We start from the raw sequence: 19,517 nt of genomic DNA, 5'->3' as shown, positions 1-19,517 counted from the left end.
GATGCTAGTTTCAAGAGGATGAGGAGCCCAGTTTAAAGTTTGAGTTTATACGAGATCAAAAAACCGGATTCATGCAAAGACAATAAGATCGAGGACTGGAACTTAAGTGATCGTCATAAAATAGAGAGAAATAGTATACAAAATTCAGACAAACTTTGGAACACAAGGACAGCTATTTTGCCTCGAGCAATACACAACATTTATAAAATTAAGAACATTTAAGCAGAGATGACGACACGTTGATCGGTCCCTCCCTTGGAGGTGGGTTGCTTGTACTTTCCGCACACGAAGCATTTATGTAGATTTATCTAATTTTAGGGCTGTCAATTATATAATTAAATATATATGTATTTTCAAATAAATAGTTAAATATATATATTTCATCTGTGGACCAACCACATCACGTGACCCAACTAAGACATCCAAACTTAGTTTAAAACGAGTGAATAGTGGATCTGGGAGGGGAAGCACGTGCATAAATAAAATATTATACATGATATAAGAGCAGACTATATCATCATCAATATTATTATTTTAGGATATTGTGTTGTAATGGGATCTGGGGGAGGGGGGTATCGCAGATAAAGTAGCATGATCATATATAAAAGAGAGGGAGAATAAATAAATATTTCTTCCATTTCCTGTAGCCCGCAATTTTCTTTTTATTTGTTGGGAAAAAGAGAGAATTTCATTTCATCGACCCATCCGAGGATGACAAACTCTAGAAATGGCGCCAATTAGAGGTACGATCGATTTGGAAATTTCTTATTAAAAAAAATCAGCAGTGTTGTTGGTACTTCATTGATGCGGAATAATTATTCGACCAATCAAAAATTATTATATGAATGACAATTTAATTTTGAACTTTCCAATTTTAATTAATATAATCCTAAATATCCTCGTCGAAGTGTTATCCCATATCGATTGATAACGATTTTTAAATACTCTCGTATTTATGTGGTCTCCGTTAGCTTATCGACTTAAGTTTTTTTAATTGACTTTATAACATGGTATTAGAGTTAGTATTTTCTCTTCTCACAAATGTGCATCCATTGCCCATTAATTCCACGTGCCGTGACTAAAAGTTCACGAAATGAGATAGAGTTGGAATATCACACGAAGTTGAAGACTGAATTAACATCTCGATAATAAGTTTGAGTTTTTTCATGATGCAAAATAATTGGAGATATTTACAGACAAATTTTCGTGATGAAAAAATATTTAGGATATATATGTCACGATGAGTATAATTTGATTTTTTTTTATGGCATTCGATCTTCAATTTAGACAAAGAGTAAACGTTTATCAAGAATTTCACAAATGGGGATTGGCCCCAAATAATTGAGGTCCCATGTCTAAACATGGACCATCATCCACCTATGGACTCCAACTGCTGTCCTTGTGAAAAGAAGTGCCAAAAGGTCTCGTCTTTACACCCAATAGGCTGTCTCTCTGTCTCCTTTGGGTGAATTTATTATTAAATAATCTTGTTAAAACTGTGTTCTAACACCATTATTAAGAGTGGTTTTTACAGTTGGGAATTCATCTTTTTTTTTTTCTATTCTGGATGCTCCTTTAGTTCCCTTAGTTAATGAGATTTGGACCGGTCCCTTACGATTAACAATGCTAAATACGAGGGGACAATCACCAAAAAAAAACTCTAAATCCATTACAATCGTGCAAATTCAATAATAAGCTTATTGAATATATCAATTTAATTATAGACACTTTTACATTTTGCCAATCAAGTTCATCCGGCCAATTTTGAACGGAAATTGCTAATATGGACATTAATCATCCTATGTGACATAGCATAGCCGGTGGAGGTCAATACTAATGGAAATATTTTTTAATAATATTTTTTTTTTGTTTTTTAGCTGCTTTTTATGTTTCTTTTTTTAACAAGGGGACATTGGGCAAGAGCCACGATGCCCTCACCTGATGCCCTCATAATGGCTAGGTAGGGCTGCGATGCTTTCATTGGCGAGAGTGAGGGATGTGACCCCTCACCGAGATCTAGCGATGGTTGTGACATCCTCATGAGATCTAATAGCCATGACATCCTCATGAGATTTAAGTTAGTGAGGGCATCACGGCCCTCACTAGGTTTGGGCTGGTGAGGATTGGCTAGCGACCCTTCTTGACCTTCAATCCCAAAAAAAAAAAAAAAGTGAAAAAATGAATAAATAAAATCAAAATCAAAAAGTTATTAAAAAATGTAAATGTTAATGCAATCCATGCTACGTGGGACAATCATCACCTATATCAATGAAAAAATTTAATTAGCAAAACATCAATAAATTTCTGACTAAATTAGTTCAATTGAAAAATGTATAACTAAATTGATAATATCTTCTTGACAAAAAAAAAAGTAATTTTCTCAAATAGAAGTCTCTAGAGCCCCAATCAGTTCACCAATCCTAGAGGTTGGTACGATTTGTTTGGCACAATTTTTACCGGAGAACTTTGAGCCCATGATATTTGGTTTAGTATTCCGTGGGGGCTTTAAGCCCCTTGGATAAAATATTAGATGTTTTGTTAAGCTATTTGAGACCTCATTGGCCAAATGCTAGCATTTGGAATACTAAACCCAAATAGGTAAGAACTTGCTTTAGGCTTTTAGCATTCTTGAAATGCTAAGTGAGGGTTTAATAAAAAAAATTCTTTCCAATATTGCCCTCATTGATAATTGTGTTTTCCTTTTTACCCTAAAAACTATTGTTCATCATCTTCTTCTTCCTTAGACTTGCCAATCCACCGATGAAGCTCAGCTAGTGGAGCTTAGCCGTAGGCAGCCAGATTTAGGCACTGGCGGCTAAGCTCTGCTGGCTAAGCTTCGCCAGTAGACCATCTCCTCCTCTCTTTTTTTTTTTCCTTTTTTCATCTCAAAGTTACTTTACAAAATATACAGAAAAATGAGTATTCAAACACTTCTACCTTCACCAGATGCCTATTCCTTCAAAGATACTTAGGGAAATGTAACACCATTTCTCCAAAGTTGAATTAAATGAGCCCAAAAAGGCTTTGGCAAAATGTCAAGACGTTTGAAAATAAAATATCAAAGGCTTTAGCATTTTCAAAGGCACTTTGGCTGTGTTTAGGACAGCATTTAGAATGAGCTTTGCATGTCCAGAGCTTATTTGGGCAAATATTGGGTATTTTGGAAAAAAATTAAACTCACTTCGAGGGAATGTTAGCCTTTCAAAGGCTAAAAGTCCAAAGTAAGTCCTAGGCTACTTTGGGCTTTTACATTTTCAAAAGGCTCTCTATGGTTTAGAATAAAAATTTTGTTCCAAGATTATTCTCACTCAATTTTTGTTTTTCCGCTTTTGCCCTTGTGATTTATTGTTCATCTTCTTCAACCTCAAATCATCAGATGTTGGCCGGCGTGATCGTGATGGGTGGGCAATGGGCTAGAGAGAGGCCGGCATGGTTGCGATTACCCCCACAATCGTCATTGGTGAGTCGTGCGACCTAGCGAGTTGCCACAACCCGCTGCAACCTAGATCTGGGTCGTGCAACCTTCGTGAAGGGCCGCCAAGGTCATGCGACCAAGCAGCCCTCACCGAGGTCATGAAGAGGTTGCATGACCTCTATAAAGGGCCACCTAAGGTTGCACAACCAGGTGGCCCTCGCTAGGGGTCGCTCGACACCAGGCGGCCCTCGCCCTCACCGGTGGTCTATGGTGATTGCCTGAGGTCTTCTAATTGGAGACGTCGACTGTTGGCGACTGATTTCAATCGTCGGCGACTGCCTACCCTTCTTCGACCAACTATTTTTTTCCTTTATTTTTTTTTTATCACAAAAGTCTTTTATAAATATAAATGTCTCCAAACACTATTTTGCTCAAAATGTACTTTACAATGCACTTTTAGATTATAATTTACTAAAAGTAATTTACATTTTGGAAACTTATTTAACCTAAAGTCCTTTGCATTTTCCCAATGATTTTCCCCAAAAATCTAACTAAATGCACCCTTAGTTTAAATGCAAGGTGAAACTTATCCAATTAGTCATAAACTTATTATATATATGCCAATTCAATTTTACATTTTTCAAATTTGCTAATTTAGTTATGAACATTGCGCAAAAGTAATGGATCTTTCTTGTCAATTTTCATTGATGTTAGTAATGTTTTTGTGAAAATTGGCCTAAATGACTACATTGAAACTCTATGTAAGAGGGTTTAGACTAAAATTGAAAAATTTAAAACTGTATTGATATTCGTATGGTAAATTTAAAATTGATTGGCAATTTCCTCCAATGCTAATCCTTCCGAGTGTTAGCATTTGGCATTTTTGACTGCTACTTTCAGGGTTGCTGAACCAGTTTTTTTATCTTACGCATCTCAAATTGTCACAACCTTCCCGTCTCAGGCAGGAAATACAGTAGATCTTCCCAGTAATGTGTAAACGGGAGACCATGAAACATTTTATTCACCAAGCATGATATGCAAATTCATTGGGAGGTAATGTGCGGAATAAATTTAAAGAGGTTTCCTAAAATTAATACTTTATAAACTTTATTCTTTTTCCTTTTTTTTTGTGTAAATTGTTATCCGTTTTAAAATAAAAATTAGCAGTGGCCAAAATTAGTTGATTGCAAAACGGGGATACGTTACTCAGGGAATTCCATGCCGTGCCCAATCAAGAATCGTCCGATCCTTCTTTTTGTATAATGATCATGCGGCATCTTTCAACAATATTCGAATTTGAGATCTACCTCGTCCGGTTCAAATTCACATGGCATCGAGAACCAAACTCGCGCGAGGGCGACAAGATCGAGGACCGGAAAGCGACCAGCCGCTGAAGAACAGGGATGAAACTTCGAATTTGGACAAAGCTTCAGAGACAAAGGGCAGCCATTTTGCCTCGAATTATACACAATCCAGATCGTTTCGTTATCAATCGTGATCTTGAGTCGCGTGATGGACTGCCGATCAATCGATAGTGGTGCGAAGACGAGTAGTCAATCTTGACATTGGAGCCAAAATGCAAAACTTAGATCCAAACCAAGCCATCGGATCGAACACTTCTTAGTCAAACTATAGACTAGCATTGCTGTCGGTCAGATTTATATCATCGTTTCTGACCCAACAAAAAAAAATTAAATTAATGTTGCTTTAACGTCACTGCTGAAACCTTATGAATTTAATGTGATTAAATTAGAGATAACGACAAATTAGTTGGACCATCTCTTGTAGTGGGTTGCTTGTCCTTCGGCACAACGGCGTTAATGTCCATCTGCTCACACATTTTTGCAGATTTATTTAATTTGGGGCTGTCAAATAAATAGATAGATAAATATTATATAGACACACGCAGACACACATCGAATCTCAATTTAAAACAAGGGAAATCTTTGAGTGGAGGCATGTGTATTTATAATATAGGAGATTTAAGAGCAGAAATAATTATTATTATTACTATTATTGTTATTGTTATCGTAATAAGATCTAGGAAAGTGGATTTGGTAGGTACGGTAGCATTATTATAAAGAGGAGAAAAGTTAAGAATCCTCACAAGATTATGGCTTAAATATCAAGGAAAAAAAAGGGATAGAGAAAAATGAGAATTCTTTTTAATTCCAGTAGCCCGCAATTTTCTTTTATTTATCGAAAAGACAAAAAAGAAAAGAAAAAGAAAAAGAGAGAGAGAATCAACCAAATCAAGTAGGGATTGGATCCAAATTTGTGATGCTTGAAGTTCACTAATCAGTCCTCTCATGGGCCATAATTTGAATTAGTAAGATACATCTAAAAATCTTAAACAATCAATTTAGTTATGAATTTTTTAATTTGGCTAATTTAATCATAAATATTTTTACAATTTACCTATTTAGTGATTCCAATAAATTTCAGCTAGCAATTGCAGATATGGATGTTAACCGTTCTAAGTAGCATTATTGGTAATGCTGATAATGAAAGACTTTTGCATTTATTAAAACTTTTTGGAAACTTTTTTTTTCTTTCTTTTGTTTCCTATACCATGATCGAGGATTGACGACCTGTGTAAGGAAATGGTAAAAAAAAGAAGAGAAAAAATTCAGATAATTTGTTGAAAATTGCAAAAATAATCAATTTTAAAGATTTTCAGCCAATGACATCAAAAGAGGTCCAATTAAATTGACTACATAAAAAAAGGTTAATATCGAATTGGCCATCGCACAAGCGGTTTAGGACTTTTTAGACAATGATCTCAACTTAATAGTGATGACACCTTATAAAGGTAAGGTGGGTTTAGTGATTTTTCACTAAAACAGATTGATAGGGTTTATAGTCCTCAATCCATGTCGGTCCTAAAGTTCCATTCACCGCCCGTTTCATGCGCGAATGATTTCTTGATCATGTCGAGGAGCCGTAATCGGGCGTCGCCCACATGCTCTCGCCGCTCCCTCCCTTGTCGAGTACTCATTCAATTCTCGTTCTTTCAAATCGAGAGACGGCAGGACGAGCGCGAAATATATTCCGCGGTGATGGCGGCATCGATGCCTAGGCAAAGATGGTAATCGACTATCCCCACGTGAAGCAAGACAAAGGGGTAGACCTTTTGGCACCTGTCGATTAGGTGGAATTTTGACCATTTGAGGTGCAAAGCTGGAGACATTAAAGACTTCTCCCAAAAGCTTTTCTAAACGCAGCCATCATGGAACTACAGACTGCACCATTTCCCGTGTTGACATTGAGGAGACGTGAGAAAGGACCCAAAGAATCACGTCCTTCCGCTGAAAGGGCTGTCTCTCTATGTATCCTCGAGGTTAGTTTTTAATTAAAAAAAATTGTTAAAAAAACTGTGTCGTAACTCCTAACACATGATGAGCAAAAAAAAAAAAAAAAAAAAAAACTCCTAACACATCATTAGGGTAATTTTATTATTGGGGAATTCCCCTTCCTTTTCTCTCGATATGTTTGTTAAATCGAGGACGTTTGATCTGTGTAGACCTGATCAATGCAGGGGATCCGATGAAGACTGATTTACACACAATTGGCAGGATCTGAACATGTAACCTGTGACTCAAATGGCTGCGTCAAAAATTTCTTGGAGGCCTGATTGATTACGCGGATCGCGAATGGTTTCACTTTGTCAAGATTGACTTGGCTTATCTTCTCTAGAGATGTCGGGCGACCTCATTTTATGAATGATATGATGAATAAAGGCAACTAGAATTTGAGAACCCTATGTTATAAAATTTATGTTTTTGCAACGAGATTTGGAGCGGGTTTCATTATTATCTTATTACGTGACCGGCGTAATAGTCTAGACTATGCTTGCACAAAGGGCATGTTGGTAAAAACAAAAATATAAGTACTCAATTTCCAATGTTGATAATTTTATCGGTTGAAAATAGAATAAAAAATTTGCCTGTTAATAATTTGAAATAGATGTTTGAATGTCATATAATATCTCACTAGACATAAAAAAAAAAAAAAAGGATATTAGTTGGTTACGGCAATATATTTAATAAGATTCTAATTGCCACAAATTATCTTCGTATTAAACAAGTGAAGTAACTCTTCCTTGACTTATCATAGTAAGAGCACGTTTCGTAATCATTATGTTCTCAGGAAGAATTTTTACTAGAAAATAATTTATTTATTTTATTCCTGAGAATAATTTTTGAGTTTTTAAAAGTATTTGATAATCGTCCGAAATTTCTTCTCTCATAATAGAAATGTGTTTCGTAGGATTCTTAATTTTTTAAATATTTTTATTATATTTTTCTCTTCTTCTTCCTCCTTCTTTATGGCTAGTGATCGGCAACAGATTGGATGAGGTCTGGCGAGCTCGTTGGAGGGTCGCCTGGTCACCACGAGGCTCGCCCTTGCCAAATTTGGGCGAGGCCGAGCCTCACGATGGCCTAGCGTGGCCCAACCTTAGGTTGATTGGCGAGGCCGAGCCTCACCTAGCCACGATGAGGCTTAGCCAACGAGCCTCGTCATGGCTTGGCATCGTGGGAGACCTCTTACGGCCTAAGAAATGGAAAAAGAAAAAAAATTAAATTTGATTTTAGGAATCGTTCTTGGGAACGAAAAATACCTTTTTTCCACTTATTGATTCTGTTCCAAATGTATTCTCGAGAACAAAAAAACAAATTTTTGTTCCCTTTGTTTCCGGTAACAAAAAATTTATTAAATGAATTTCTATTTTTTTTTTTTGGTTCTAGAGAATAAAAAGCTGGAATCGGTTGTTTTTAGAAGTGTTATTAAATAGGCCCTAAGTGATTTTTTTACTTAATAGATTTATTGAAGATTATCGAACAGCTTTAATCTCATTAAGTGCTGAATTTTCAATTCTCAGCACTCAATTATATTATCAAAACATATGATTTTCGATCTCCTCCTCCACCCCGTAAAAGGGCCTTGCTTTTCCCATAATTTTCTCTCTCCCAACATGGATATTTGGATTTCGCGAGGGACTTTTGTTCCAGAGGAAACTTTTTGATAAACAAAAATGCAATCCATGAAATTTTTCCCTTTTCATATTAACGAATTCATTTTCTTTTTTAAGTATGCATATCATCTTTGACTGTAACTGATTTTTCTTATTGGCTAATTATTTTCGGCAAATCACATAAGTGAAAATCCGATAATTAATTCGCGGAATGCTTTTTCTTTTCAAATAAACATATACTCAAATTACAAACCAAGTGAAACACGTTATTCATATTTACACACGAGAAAAAAGAAAGTTGAAAACAGCAAGGATACCGAAAAGTAAAGAAAGTGTCGTGCGCGTCCTCTCCCTTTCCCCAGGCCCACTCCCCACTTTAAGAACATGAAAAAGTTAAATTTTTCTTGAAAATAGTGATGTTCATTTCTGGGGCATCGAAAAGCAGATTCGAGGAGGAATTTTCTACCTTGAACTTTTTCCTCTAAAATCCCATTAATTATTCGTGTCTTTTGTTTATATGTTGATATAGCAAAACTGTCAACAAGGTAATCTAAATAGTGAAGATTATTGTGAAGTAATCTTATTTCGTTTGTTCAAGCTTCTGCAACCTGAACAATAAGCAAATGAAAATATTCGTGATTAAATGATTCCATTTACATAATTACTATTGATCGCAATTTTGCATGTCGTTCTCACTTATGCTTTTGTATAATATTGAGGGCCATTACAAGGAAAATGAAGGGAGCGGAGACAGCACTGAGACACTCAAAACTCGAAAGAAGTTACTCGATGAATTTAGCACATTTACTAAATTGAATCCAAACGATCATACATGAAATACCCATGTGAGAACCAGGACTTGTCATTGCTAAAGGTTCAAATTTAGGTTTATTGCATATAGAATCTAATGTAATCGATTTCTCAAAACTCGAGAGAAAGCTAAGAAGATGCGAAATTTAATGAAACTTTAGATTCTTCAAATACTGGTATTTCTTTATCATACAGTTGCCTGGCCTACAATCTCAAGTGTTACAACCTTCTCATCTCATGAAGGAAACACAATAAATCTTCCTAAGAATGTGCAAACAGCGACTCCGCCAATAATGCAGATTATGATCTTAGCTACTAATTCGCTAGTAATTAAGTTTCGGAAAAAAGACCGTCACCTTGTCATATGAACAAAGAACACAGGTGAATCTTTAAGTCACACAAAGTCAGAGACAAAAATTTTCCGCCGCCATCAGAATATTCCTCTGCTAACAGCCATGAATTTATATAATGTGAGAGTAGAAGATGCCATGAGAAAAGAATGTACTTAGCCAACTCCATCACTGGGACGTAAAAACAAGTGGACCGTCGACCATCCTATCAAAAAAAAAAAAAAATTAGTTTCTAAGCCTCTTTTTAACAAGAATAGGAACCATTTTATTCAACAAACATGAAATGCATGTCCTTTGGATGATCAACTGTGGATACAATGCTAGTAAGGGTATGCATGTCCATGAAAACATCTAGTCCGAAACCCATATTACACGGGTTTTGAATCTAAACAGCAGACCTAACTGTCCTATAAAAGAATAGCGAGTAAAGAACATTAAAGCTACCACAGAATCATCCTTCTTGTTTAAGGAACATACATCTCACCTACCATGATATTGCAGTAAAGGATATAGCACGGGCAAAGTGGTTGGTAGGTTACTTAAAGTAAAATTACCAAATCAAAATGAACTAGAAAGTATTACCTTATTGGTGTAGCTGCACAATCAAGGATTAAAGAAACCAGAACCACCCACGTTTAGAGCAATTAACACTGATATACTCGTTACAACTGCAAGCCACAATAAAACTGATCCTGCAGTAGAAGATTTGGGGAAAATCATTGATTAGCCAATGCAAGTAAAAGGCTCCACTTGAGTACAATATCAAAAAGCAAATACCTCCAGATCCTCCAGAAGCACTGCCAGCATCAGAAGGTGAGGAGGATTCAGCATTAACAACTCCTGATGGTACCCTCGATCCTGTCTTTGAGGCTTGGTCTGAAAATCTACTGTTTGCAGTTTCAGATGCCACAATTCCTTGAAATTCTTCACTCACGATTAGTGCTGCTAACACATCCATGAATGATTCCTTATCTGTTCCACTTGAAGTTGTTACCCCCTGTCCATAAGTACTATTTGACTCATCAAAATCAGACTCATCATCTGAGACATCTATCTCCATAGATTCTAACAAGGCTCTGTCGTCTTCTTCATCTTCAACATAACCTTTATATGTAAGTCGAAGCAGTAGCTCCCCTGAGGATCCCTTCTAAACACTCCCCAACCTCCTTGCAAGACCACAACTCTATCTGTGGGTACAGTATCTTGGAGAGAGCCCAAGTCAACCTACAAATGTAGTCTAAATTCAGAAAGATCTTCTGGATGAAAATGTAATACAGTCGAGGAAAGACTAAGTATATGAAACAGACTACTTGATCTTATTAGCAAGTCGCTAATTTGCCATCATATGATTCAACTTAAGCTACGAATTCTATTGACAAGAAAATAACTATCTGGTAGATGAGAAAAAGGTCTAACTTGGTTGTTCCATCAGAAGATTTTACACAATTGAAGCTTGGTGGTAGCATTTTCACATCACATACAAAATTTTAATCTCCAAAAAACACCGAATGGAATTTGAATTCTTAATGACATTAGGCAAAGCCAAATATGGGTTGCATTGTGGACGACAGAGCAATAATCAAGCATGATTACCTGTATTATATGCTTAACTTTAAGATCTCGAGTGTCTAGCATTCTGATAAATGCTGAGGTTCAGAAGAAGAAAGGGTAGATATATACCCAGCCCAATTGTCAGTCATTTAGAATCTATATAGAGTTAAGTTCAGGAACCATTTTTAAAGCAACTTGAACTTCATATCAGAAAAGACATTTTTCGCTTCCTGTCTCTTGACTCTATGGAGAGCTCAAAAATGTGACCTAAGAGCATTCTTGAGAAAAAAAGAAAAAGAAAAAAAAAAGAGATAAACTAAATTTCTGGATTATCCTTAGAGACTAACATATCATTATCCTTGATAAGATTCACAGAGCATTCCACATCCAAATCCATTCTGAAGTTTGAGCTAAAATAGACAAAGGCCAGGATCTGAATCACTGACTAATCTTGACTTTTGTGGCCATCACTTGAGCAAATTTGGGACTTTCCAGCTTACTAGGATCGCAGTTTCTACATTTCTATCCAGATTTGGTCAAAACATAGCTATATATATGGGAATGAAGTCCATATGCTGTTAATTAGCAAGTCAACACAAGTCAGCTGTTTCTGTTCCAATTTTTTCTCATTGTTTATAGCCAAGAACTTAATACTACAAATAGATGTCAAGCCAGAATGATGATCCATAGTCATATTCTGAGTCGAGAGGACATGTTCAGGAAATCCACACAATGTGTTTGGATGGAGGGGAAGGGTTGGGATGGTTAGGAAAGACTAGGAGGGATTAGTCTGGTAATTTAAATCCCTGCGAATCTGTCCAGATAATGGAGGGTTTCAGAGGGATTTGGAGAGACTTGTGTATTAACAAATAAGTTTATTCTCCTTTCTCACTTATACCCTTCTTTTACATCTATTTATAAGTAGATAAAATGATATTTGTCATAATGTATTCTTTATCTCGCTAGCATCCAAATAATATCATAACTTGATTACTCAAAATCCTCTTTTTTTTAACCACTCCATTCAAACTGAGTGTGAGTTAATAAGTGGAGGGAGACTACGTGAACATAAAATCTATTGAAATCCCATAGATAAGCAAAGCAAGATACTTAGACACATGCACGCATGCACATGTATACAAAGCCTATAAACCCCACACACGTGCACCAAGGTTCTAGTTTACGCTAGAAAGTCCAACCTAAGAACTTAAGCTGATGGGGGAAGGGGGAGACTACATGAATATAAGACTCATCGAAACCTTATTGATAAGCGATATGAGACACTTCAACAATTTAAAAGCAAATCAATTCTGCATGACTTAGGAAGAAAGCGCAATAATAATGCAGCAATTTGTTAACCAGTTATTACGAAAAGCAAAGGCACTATGGGATATATGTCTAAGCCATAGATGTAGCCAACAGCTAATGTGAAGCTTGTGATCGTTACAAGGAGGGAATGAACCCAAGAAAAACTAAGCTAAAGAGTATGTATTTGAAAGAAGGCAGACCAAGTTAAGTAGGACCCCTGGGAATTTTTTTATTTTTTCTCTCAGATGCAAACAACATGAGGACAGAAGAGACCAAACTGCATCATAATAATCACTTTTTATTGCACAGTACCATCAATAATTTCCACAAAATCTGCAAAATTATCATAGTGATACTGCTTTTATGGTTATTATACCTCGGCCGTGCCAATAGTAAGATTTGCAAATCCAAGAGCGTCCCTCACTTGAATATGCAGCTTTTGCTTTCTAGGATTTGTAACGAGCATGTGAAAATCCTGCCAAATGAAGTGATTATAATGAGACATACCATACACGTATGAGTATCGTGCAAAACTAGCAAACCAGCGCATACAGCTTTACCTGATTCCAGATTGGCTTTCCAGGAGGCCCAATGACAGTGGTCTGGCTGTTCTTTTTGCTTCTAATTATTTGATCCCCCAAGCTTAGGATAACATATGGATCAGTTTTGCCTGCCACCAGAAGGAGAACAGTGACATTTCTAGCGCAGTAAAGAATGGCTCAGATGACAATGAAGAGGTTTAATCTTGTATAACATACTAACAGAGTGAGTTTAATGCACAATTGCAATTAGAAAATTCTTTACTGCCCATGACGAGCAGTTATAGCCATTACTAATTACAAGTACCAGGAAGTAATTACCATAGAGATAACTAAGTTTCCGAGCATCAACCAGAGTCACGGATAACTCTCCAACATAATCCCTGTTTCCTTCATTCATCTCTCCAGGTCTGAAATCATTCGTGACCGGACCAACTGCTTTTACTTTCTGAAAATCTAAAACAATCTTCTTTGGTCTTACAAATAGCTTAGGCAAATCCTCAGTGAGAAGCTTCGTTAAAAACCTAGAACAAGTGCATGCAGATGTTATTAGTCCAAAGCTCAACATATCTTCAAGTACACACAATGGGAACCAAAACAAAGAAGTAGATCGAATCAAAGCCAGCATAAACATAATACTATGGGTTACTCCTGCTCCTAATCAAGATGGAGGAGTATCATGAGTCAGGAACTTTACATAAGTCTTGACTTAGCTTTATGACCATTACTCGTCTCTCTAAACACCACAATACTTCGGTGGAATATCAACCTTATGACAAATCTTCATGCTAGCAAGTCCTAAACTGGCAGATTGACATGCATTTCATGCAGTCATTGGTTGCTATGAAATTCAATAACATGAAAAAGGTGAAGATGCCAATTTTCAGTGTCCAACATTACACATGCTCGATGAACCTTCATCAGGTAATACGAAGGAAAACTCCCAAGTTCTTAAGAATCCTATTTCAACTCGTTTGATACCATATAATCATGCTACGGACATGTGACATCCACCTTGACTCTCAACCCAGTTGATAAACGTTCGCCCAAAAAGGAAAATGCCCAGTTGAATAATAAATAAAAAGAAAATCAACCTTGACTTACATGGAAAGAAAATCAATTGTTCAATATCATATAATTATGCTACAGACATGTGACATCCACCTTGACTCTCAACCCAGTTGACAAAGGTTCAGCCAAAAAGGAAAATGCTCAGTTGAATAATAAATAAAAAGAAAATCAATCCCTTCACAGATTATACAATAGAATGTGGCGGTTAAAGTCAAGATTCAACTTACATGGAAAGAACAGGAATTGCTGGTTTTTGCACCACCCATGCAGAAAAGAAAAGGCAAAAAGAACATAAATTAGTGTCTGTAAGCCTGCAAACTTGTCATTATGTAAGAATAAAGCAGAAAATCTTTGTAAAAATGCAAATTTAACATCATCACAGCAGACTAAGTTTGACAAACCATGTCTGAGCTACTCAGATTTCATATGCCATTACCATGTCTGAACAATGTCCATGAGATTCAAGTACTCAAATTATGAAGTTTTCATTACATCTTTGTAATATGATGGTAACAAGAGAATAACAGGAAACAATCTATTACTACAGCTAATTTTGTCTGAATTCCCAGGAGATCAAAGGAAGTCTTTGTAATATAAACCAATATCAAAGGACATGTTAGCTCAGCATGTTATATAACTCCTAGCTGTCATCAAATGCCAGCAGCACAAGAATTGGAAAGAAAAGAACATCAGTAAATCAAGACTTGTCCCTTGATAAATAAATAAATGCTTCAAAAAAGAGCACCATGGAGTTGCAAGCCAGATTAGAAAAAAATAATAGTAGGGAATCCAGAAATTATTAACAAAAGTAGCTTTATGTGGAAACAAAACTGATTATTAGCAGCAGCAAATTGTGAAGGAACCACTTTGAAGGAGAGGGAATCTGAATGTGTAGGTTATATTTAAAAAGTCTCTCACTGAAGAATAATCAAATACAGGAATTAAATATTTGTTTCATTTTACACAAAACAAAGTAGATTCGACTGATTTCTTTGCCTTGGGAATGTGTCCTATCTTGAGAGACAGTCTCGAGCTAAAAGGAAGAAGATGTCTTTAAGACCAAAATGTGCTTCCTCGCAGCCTGACGGCTGTGAATTGGAACTACAAAAAGGTTTTCCAATCACCATTGTGTAGCATCTCACAGGCCAGTTAAGTGTCCATGTGCAATTCCAATGCGCAAACCAATTATTCCAGAATACTCATGGCAACTTTTTTCACACTATAAGGTTAATTGAAATTCCTGCTATCATAACTAATTGTTATTATTATTGTGAACTATGATCTGGGTCATTGTTGTAAGTCAGTAACATTTACTCAGTGTAGCTCATGGGCAATACAACAGAGAAGAATTGGCAGCAGGTTTATACAATGTTAGGTTTTCCACGATGTGCCAAACAACAGAAAAGGCAACGAATATGGAAGAAATTTAACTAATGTGACAAATAACCATAACACATTTCACTTTTCTAGCTTTTGGAAGCTCATCTCCCCAAGTGTAAGTCTTTTTACTATGAATTCATTGATGATAATTGGAATGTGAGCATGTGTTTGGTGAGTGTCTTAGACAGGGGCTGATGTACCCTTTTATGGGTTAGCATGGTCCCAAGATCAGTCTCAACATATACATGCACAGAATTCCAAATCCAAGCACCAGCTAGTGGGCCAAAAAACAAAAACACCAGCCCCAAGTGGGACAGTGATAGACTACGCATGAAATAGGAAGTCAAATTCTCATCACCAGCAATGAGATAAAAATTCACAAATATGTAAATTCTAATATATCTTGACCTTTTTGTTTTCAATGGAATTCATGAACTAATCAGCCTTGGGTTTTGTTCAACATCAACACATTCAGGAATATGCTCATAAATGCAATATGTAACCCTACATGTGATGAACAGACAACACCGAAAGGCATTAAAAGTTGCAACATACCCATCAGATTGAACAAGCGGAATGGTGAAAGTTCAAACTTGATCTTTGGAAGTGAAACAAAAGCCCATTGAACAGCTCCCACCCAAGGTTCTGTCGGTATCAATCGCAACTTAACCCAAAGTTCCCCATCAATATCAAAGTCCCGAACGCCAACTGGCACAACGATTGGGATGATACCGAATTTCAGCGAGAGCTTTAAAAGCATGCGGGCACCACCAGTATAGCGAAGGCCTATTTGGTACCTGCATGACAAATAATGGTAACACAAAATCACTTCGATTAGATATTAAAATAATACTGAGAAGAAAGGAAATCCATGCTCAAATCTAAAAGTCAAAGCAAATATACGTGCGGATCGATTTGCCAATAACAGGTAATTCCATGGCACCAGACAATACTCACCAGAATTCCTTTATTTTCATTTTAGGAATAAATTCTAAACCAGTTAGTGACTAATCTAATTGGAAACTAGTAGCCAATTAAAGTTAAGATTCTCATCTTTCAAAATCAAATCAGCTGACAGAACTTGTCCTCAATTACATCAGCTATATCAGCAATCATGTTAAGAACTAAACGTATCTTTAAGAAGGTTCAAGCTCACAAAATGGGATCTGGTGAAGCTAATAAAACGTAGCAAAGAGCTCTCATTGATTAGGTTTCGAAACAACCAGAAATGACAAAGTACCACAAACTTTAGAGGATGTAAGGACAACCAATACGTGGTAGGGGCATGTAAAGCTTATGCTGAGATTATTTAGCATTCCATCCTTCATAGACAATTGATGCAATAAGCATCACCCTTCTGTCTAATGAAACAGCGATGCATGTGAAGATAAACCAAACTCTAGATCTCCGATGTCTCAAACAGTAACTCAGTGATATCCACAACTTAATGTTGTACAACTGACTTCCACTATATTCTACATGTGGCAGGTAAGTGATGCCCATGAAAAAGCCAAGATTGCTTCCACTACTATACTTCAACACCTCAAAATTCCTCTGAAACGATCACGGTTTTGCATTTAAGTTAGCAGGAAGAAAATAATGATAAGTCATGAAATCATCATTGTCTCAGTCAAAGTGGCCTCTCCGTGATACTTGACCTTCCTGTAGACCTAAAGGCTCCTGTAATACATTGACAACTCCTCTATTTCGATACTCTATCTTTATAATATAGAGATATAAATTGTCAACATTTGCTAATTGAATATTGGATGCTGTGCTCTTTTTTTAATAAGAAGAAGAATATGAAACAACCACTCAGATATTAATGGGCACTAACATGTCCTTGAAACAACCTCAGATTTCTAAGGGCAAAACATAAGTTAGATGAACGTAGCATTCAGCTATCACCGTCCCGTATCATGACTGTACGTCTATTAATGATCTTGCAAATCTATCAGTATATTAGTTAACCAACCCTTCGTTGACTAGCTAATTGCTTTTGAGATATTTACAAGCAACAGGCTTCTAAATGTTCTCTTTATCTGCAGTCTGGCACGTACAGTACGACAATTGACTGGAATATTTTTTTCTCCATTTTAAGAGTCCAACAAGGCTGAAAAAAACTGAACTCAAGCTTTGATGTTTCATATCATGGTTCTAATAACGTATAAACCTATTGCACTGTTTCTTTTCATTTAAGATGTCAAAGTTGGCAATGTTCCACAGATAATTAAACTTATGCAGCTAGAGACTTGTATCACAGCACGAAAACACCAGTTGTCAAATTAATTGCCAGCATTCAAAACACGTTAAGATGAGAGTCTCCACCAACATCATTTCTGAACCAAGAAAGTTCTGTCCAATAGCAAAAAACTCTTCATGCCTTGGCAGGCCAGTAGAGAACAGTATTTAAACGAACGTAAATTTGACTATTACCAATGAGAAGACTGAAAATCAAGGAACAAATATTTCAAATAAGATGATTCTAGACAAATGAAGGGCATGAAATTGGATGCAACTTATGGAAAAAGCAGGATGTTCATATATTGGTAACAGCACATATATGGCTGCAATAGTTCAGATACACGATCCAAAAGGTGTTTGTAAGAGAACATACATATAACATAAATATAAAGTGCTCTGACATATCTAGTTTATGTAAGAGATTATCATCATGACTGTCGAAAGGATATGAAAAGAAGACGTAACTTCTCTATCAAGCTAAAGGCACGATTAACTAAAACAATATAAACATGACAATAGATGTTCATTACTTCGAAATGGTATTGAGTCTCAGAACACTTACTGCAAGTCATTAACACGGCGTGAAGTCCTACGCTCCACATTCCTGACCGACAATGGCTCATCCCCAAGCGAGAACTGCTTAATCTCAACCCTCTCAACATAATCAGGCTTCTTCAAGTTATCAATGACGGGTTGAAGCAGCCCGATTAACCAATTCTCAATCCCACCTCTATAAACCTTCCAAAGCTTCCCCAACACCATGTTCACCCACTCCACAGATTCTTTCCTCTGCAAATCCTTCTCCAGGAACAAGGAAAAGCTCGTGGGCACCTGCGGCCACACGCCCCCCTGCCTGATCTCATCGCCCCCGGCTTTATTCCTTTTCCTCCACGTCCACAGCTTATCGAACGCGACGCCGACGAAGAAAAAGAACACAAACAACCCCACTATGTTCCTATTAACCGGGGGCGAGGGTATCGGGTGTATCACCCCGAGCTGCGTCCTGAGCTTATCCACGATGGGGTCCTCCCGGAAGCTGGTGAAATTCGATCCCAACTGGATCGGCGCCGCCTCTCCGGGCAGCTCCTCACCGCCGCGCAGCTCATTGGTCAACCTCTTGACCACGAGGTTCTTTGCCCCCCGCCTGGCGGAGCCGGCGATTTCCGCATTGAAGCCGCGGCTCGCGCCGGCGCCGTCGGAGGGGATCACGCAGGCCCTGAAGCTCCACCGCCGCCGGCTCAACGAGCCGGGCGGGGAGCGCTTCTTCCTCCGCCGGGAGAGAGGAGCGAGGGGCGGGGGAGCAGAGGAGGAGGGCGGCGGCCTCACCGCCGCAGGGGCAGAACCGGAAGCTCGCGGAGGACGGCGGCTGCAGAATCATTTAGCGGCGGCGGCGGAGGAGGAGGAGGGAGGGCGGGAAGGGCGGCATTGGCCAGGGACATGAATATCTCCGGCGGCTCCGTCGGGGGCGGCCCACCCGAATCCGAACCGCGCGGACGGACGGAGGGACGGAGGGACGGAGGAAAAGATGGTGCGATCAGGAGCGGATTCTGGAGAGCTTGAGGCGGGTGCTGAGGAAGTCCGAATCCATATGCGGAGAGAGAGAGAGAGAGAGAGAGATGTGGAGAGAAAGAGGGAGTGCGTGGATGTGGTGGGGAACGTGAAGCTCGTGCGGGACAGACGGTTTGAATTGAATTCAATTGAGTTGAATTGAATTTGGCCAGAAAAGGTGGAGGTGGAGGCGGTGCGTTGGAGCGCGTTAGCGTTTGCGATGACGGGTCGAACGCGGGCCGCAAAACGAGAGAGAGAAAAGGAGAGGGAGTACTTCCGGGTACATGTCAGAGGCCACTCTCTCCTCCCGTTTAATTCAGAGGAGA

At 37.8% G+C, this 19,517-nt stretch overlaps 1 protein-coding gene across 1 annotated transcript; it reads right to left on the bottom strand.

The window, feature by feature from the left end:
• Positions 1 to 9,318: 9,318 nt before the first annotated feature.
• Positions 9,319 to 19,017, bottom strand: LOC120289197 (tricalbin-3-like; the record flags this gene model as incomplete). Its single annotated transcript, XM_039303827.1, is given in 10 exon segments — positions 9,319 to 9,755; positions 10,133 to 10,242; positions 10,328 to 10,699; positions 10,702 to 10,774; positions 12,786 to 12,884; positions 12,970 to 13,079; positions 13,270 to 13,472; positions 14,247 to 14,265; positions 15,955 to 16,196; positions 18,206 to 19,017. Coding segments are annotated over 9 exon segments (2,019 nt in total), but the record flags the coding sequence as incomplete, so codon positions are not given.
• Between the last annotated feature and the right edge of the window lie 500 nt (positions 19,018 to 19,517).

This window comes from Eucalyptus grandis, chromosome 10, assembly GCF_016545825.1.
Source record: "Eucalyptus grandis isolate ANBG69807.140 chromosome 10, ASM1654582v1, whole genome shotgun sequence".
Taxonomy (NCBI): Eukaryota; Viridiplantae; Streptophyta; class Magnoliopsida; order Myrtales; family Myrtaceae; genus Eucalyptus; species Eucalyptus grandis.
The sequence above is the reverse complement of the archived record's forward strand: the minus strand, read 5'-3'. Positions and strand labels throughout refer to the sequence as shown.